General features: G+C 39.7%; 1 protein-coding gene across 1 annotated transcript; it reads right to left on the bottom strand.

Moving 5' to 3' along the window:
• Positions 1-373: 373 nt before the first annotated feature.
• Positions 374-3,768, bottom strand: eve1 (even-skipped-like1). The gene is made up of 3 exons (XM_085405037.1): positions 3,765-3,768; positions 2,957-3,231; positions 374-1,294 (listed from the first exon to the last, which is right to left on the bottom strand). The coding sequence occupies exons 1-3, from the start codon at positions 3,766-3,768 to the stop codon at positions 812-814; spliced, it is 762 nt and encodes a 253-aa protein (XP_085261163.1). The 3' UTR covers positions 374-811.
• Between the last annotated feature and the right edge of the window lie 1,305 nt (positions 3,769-5,073).

Genomic DNA, 5,073 nt, shown 5'->3' with positions numbered 1-5,073 from the left:
GTTACTTTGTTTTGACAAGTATTTTAATTTTTTCATTTGGATACTATGGGTGCTCCATAGCATAGCGGTTGATTTCCATTTGGAGACACAAATTCCTGTTGTGTTTGTGTCATGAAGGCCATCCGGATTACAATTCTCCCAAATCAAACATATAGAGCTACCCACTGTGTTAACCACTTGTGGCAGCTCTAAGTAGCTTAATTTTGGTGTATGCTCAGTATACACTCAGCAATATGATGTTAAAACCACTGACAGCTGAAGAAATCTATAAGATAGATGTCACAATGCAGTGCTCTGGTCCAAACTGCTGAAATGCACCAAAACAAGTTTGAAATAGAGGTTGTTTTAATATTGAGGCTGGATATGCAATAGTTAATGAACAGTAACCAGACTGTACAATTAATAGTGTGCTCTTTTAAAAATAATACAAAGAAAAGGTTAAGGCTTTCATTTGGTGTGCTTTGATAGGCATAAATGTGGCCTTACTACTGAATAGTTTTTTAACTTACTTGAAATAATTATGTAACAACAGCAACAAAAATATAATACATCAAAACAAAACAGAATAACCCAATGCCTTCAGTTAATTGCAAATGTGATTTGCATTATTTTAAACAAGGCCAGTGTTTTGGGTTTCTATTGTAAAGATGCAGAGTTTTTTTTAAATTTCTATTAAGATTTACACAAAAATATGAGAGCTTAATCATCTGCTGCAGGTGATGCTTGGCAAGCTTCTAGTGTTAACAGAAGACACTGGAAATGGTATAATTTTCTTGCAGTAACATTTGTTTGATGATGTTTTCATCTAGTTTTACACCATCTCTTGTGTCTTCCCTACACTAGCAGAATGAGTGTTAGCCTTCAGAGTGCGGGGTCGGCCCAGTCCCAGTGCATCCATTCTTGCTTTGTACAGTTGTTCTGGGTCCCACTGCAGGCACAGTGAACAGGGGCATGAAGTAGGGTGGTGCATTATGCTTACAGAGGGGTAGAGTGCTACTGTTGTTGGAGGCAGCTCCCCAGGCCTTTTGTTGAATTGGGAGAGATGGAATGCATCTGCTGAACTCATTGGTGCACTGTATGGGCTGTGAGATGATGTAGTTGAAGAGAGAGCCAGGGGAGCATAGGGGTGGAGCGGGAGGTGTGGAAGGTGGGTTTGGATGAAGGTGTATGGTAAGATGGAGGAAGGAGATGTGCTGCCCATCAGAAGCCCCCCCAGCGGGTCAATAAATGGGTGAGGCCAAGGCAAGGAGTGTCTTTGGCGTTTATCCTTCATTCTCCTGTTTTGGAACCATACCTAGAAGGATGAAGTGAATTATTCAGTTCAATTACATTTTATTTATATGGTGCTTTTTCACAACAACACTTCTCTCAAAGAACTTTTTGTAAAGACTAGAAAAATTAAGAGAGGGCCCTAGGAGGAACAACTGTGAATCCCTTCTTTTCGTTTAAAAAACATTAAGGTTTAACAAAAACATCTAAAAAATTTTTGAGACATTTCACAGCTTGCCTGTGACACTAAAGGTAAAGCCAATGGATCACAACATTTCTATACCTAGAGAGGAGCTGCTACAATTTCTATAAACATGAAAATATAAATGCAGGGGTCTCACTAACACTTTGAATCAGATTACATAACACATCACTTAATTTTCTTTTAATTACTACTTTTCTCTATGTCAAAGCTCAGAATGACAAGTTACCTTAGGCTACGTCCATACCTACCCGGGTATTTCTGAAAACGCAGATTTTTCTATGCGTTTGCACCTTCTGTCCACACGCAAACGGCGTTTTCGGTCACTGAAAACGGAGATTTTTAAAAACGCCTGCCAGGGTGGATATTTTCTAAAACTCAGTTTTTGCATTTAAGTGTGGACGAGAAAAACGGAGAAAACGCAGCATCAAAGGTGTGCGCCTTTTTTGACGTCACACTGTGCGCCAGGTTATTGTTTCGGTGAAATGAATTTCTACAATACTGTTACTGTTAATTGTACTCTGTGCAGTGTTTAAATGCTTACATATACACACACAGTTACTGTCCCTCCACACATACCACTCGTGTCTGCTTCTATGCCCCAACTTTGTTTACTATTTCCCACTGAGGCTTCTAGACTTCTGATTGGCCAACATTTCTACACGGATAGGAATATAGCGCCACCTGCTGCTTTGGCATGTTCCTAGCATCGTTTTCCTTCATTTCTGACTTTTACGTGTGGATGGGATTTAAAAAAAAAAAAAAAAACGAAAACGGAAGATCTCCGTTTTCAAAAATACCCGTGTACATAAGATTCTACATAATGGGCACTTTTACTTTCCGAATTTGTAAGTATATTTTGATGCAAAAGGTTTAGTACAATTACTGAAATAGTATTATCACTTTACCTTAAGTAAACAGTTGAATTTTTTCTTTCACCAGTTTGCAAAACAGTTCATTCAATACATAACCACCCCAGGATCTTGCTTAGGGCCCACGGCTGCCCTTATAACCCGAGAATATACCTCTGATGAAATATAGTGTTAATAGCCACCTTCTTGTGACTGTTTAACTAGATTGTCAATGTTAAGATGATTGAAGCAAGATAAAAAAGGATATCCTGTTTCACAATACAAACCAGTCTAAAGAGTATTTTTGAGTCACCCAGTGGACCTGAAACATCTTTGAGCACCAGTGGTTTCTTGCATTTGCAAATTTATTTCCGGTATACACGTATAGCTAGGTCTGTGATGTCACTCTATAGCCACCAACAGCTGGATTAACAGCCATTAATCTGTTTGTTATATAATTTACATTCACCTTTCATAACGTGTTTAATTTTCTTAGGAAAAGTAAGATTCCCCATATTTTTAGTTTATTTCTGTTATACAACTGTAGCATAGACCGAACAAAAATACAGCTTATTTGTTAAATATGGCTTTGGCGTGGCCCTTTATTTTCACTGACTGCAGTTAAACACGGTACCTTTATTGTAGTCTCCGGTAAATTGAGCGCAGTAGCCAGTTCGCAGCGCCGGGGTCTGGATACATAGTTTTCCTTGCCATATTCCTGCTCCAGACGAGACAGCTGCTCCCGCGTGAACGCCGTCCGATGCCGTCGGCTTTGGTCCAACAAGGTGCTCTGTGAGTCTTGCTGCTCTTTACCGGTGGAACTGTGCACTACCGCAGTACCAGCCACCGGATTCTGTCTGCCCTGTGCTACTGAAATGAGACATTTAGATACAGACGCACAGTCGGACACTTTACAGTAAGGATAGTAATAACTTACCTGTTAATTCCCAAATGGGTCTAATAAATCGCTGCAGAACCCTCACCGTTAACTTTTTGTTTTAGGGGTCCTGGAAAACCCAGTCTCCTTTTAAAAGCTCAGAGACAGAATTATTAACTTATTTGCTTGTAATAATTAACACGGACTTCTCGTGCTTTTATGAGAATTACTGTTAACCTGGTTTTGGGCTGATATGGTTTCGGTGAATCCCACATTCTGATTAGGGCGTGAACTCCATCTGCAGCATATTAAACAATATTTACTAACCACATTTATCCTAAAAGCTCTTAAGGAAGGTCGAACTGTCTGAAGTCTAACTGACCTAAACACGCGATCCATTGACTCCTGCATGCAGAGTTCGGTCAGGTATATAGAAAACTATTTTACGAGGAAGTTTTGCAATTGTTATCATCTTAAAAGGACAGTTTGGGTGTAACGAAGTAAAACCAAGTGTTAAATTATGGATATATAATTTTTAAATCTATTTTAAAGGGAAGTTACTTACGCATCGGTTGTTGTTTTGTTCACCGTGTAAAATAAAAATCTCTTTAGGTGCTCCTTCAGATCAACCCTAGCAACAAATGCTACTTGCAGCCCGAAACCACACTTACACACAGGTCTGTTTAGATAGAGCTAGATGATGAGGTGTTTCAGTCGTCTCATCTGCCCCACCCCTCACCCACCGCAGAACATCTATGATCCCCGGGGCAGCGCTCCTCTCCTCCCTTATCCCAGGCGCTCCAGACGGGCGCCGGCGTGTGCGTCGGCTCGCGGAGGCGCCGCGGCCCGGAGAGGTGTTAACGGTGTTTAGGGGTAAACCCTTTGTTCTCCGTCTCAGCCTTTGTACTTTTGTTATGGAGAATTAAAGAGAAGAGACAGCAGCCAGACCCTCATTGTTCTCCAGCGTTTGATGTTTCTGTGTTTGGAAGTAAATCATTACAGGCCTAATGGCTCCAAATTGGCCAAGGTGGCACACTGGAAATAGATTATTACTATAGATAATATCAACTATTGGTGTTAAAGATGCAGTTTTGATTTAGTTGCTTGAAACATCACAATATTCCATAAACACTTTTAACACAAATACGCACAGCTGCAGTTTCATATACCAGCATATGAAATTGTAATACGCATATTACTCTCTGTATTGAAATAACAAAGAAAAAAAGCTTTATCTTTCCTGCGAAAAATAAACCAAACATTCCAATCTTGGCTAATCGCCGATTAATTCATTTATTATGATAATAAATATCATATTTATTTATCAGCGGAGGTCAGAGACTCTCAGATGCTAGGGAGGGTAAGATAAATATGTTGCAAATTGTGCGAAATCTGAAACTGGATTTTTACATTTTAACTTTTAATCTTTTTGGCACATTCACGTTTTAAATTTACAGTTATAGACCACAATGTGTAGACTGATATTATACTGAGCTGCAAAATTGCAAGTCAGATTTTACTCATATTTCTTTCTTTATTTAATTAGTAATACTTACAACCACAACTTCTCAAAGTAGTGAATGCGAGCACTCTACTGCGCCCTCTCAAGTCACAAATTCACACATTGAACGCTTTGACTTTTCCAACATGGTGGGGGTGGGAGGCGGTCAGCCAATCAGAATGCAACTAGCTATACACCATAAATACACTGATCAGTGTGCTGCAATGGCAAAAGGGTTAGCTGCGATATTTGACAATCCTTCAGTTCACATCCCAGCAGCAGTCTTCTCACTAATTTTATCCCACAGTTGGAGCTAAAAGAAGACTTTCTTTCTCAACCACAGCACTGTCACTCAGGAACATCAGTACAACAC

The sequence above is a fragment of the Rhamphochromis longiceps genome, linkage group LG4 (assembly GCF_057381845.1).
Source record: "Rhamphochromis longiceps isolate RC_006_pf linkage group LG4, R_longiceps_female_GT1.1, whole genome shotgun sequence".
In the NCBI taxonomy this organism is placed as follows: Eukaryota; Metazoa; Chordata; class Actinopteri; order Cichliformes; family Cichlidae; genus Rhamphochromis; species Rhamphochromis longiceps.
Note: the sequence above shows the minus strand (reverse complement) of the source record. Positions and strands in the feature narration are given on the sequence as shown.

Bases quoted from the DNA above. Each gene is read 5' to 3' on its own strand.
- eve1 (XM_085405037.1), bottom strand. The intron at 1,295-2,956 runs GTACCGTGTTTA...TCATCCTTCTAG, and splicing joins TACCGGAGACTACAATAAAG to GTATGGTTCCAAAACAGGAG.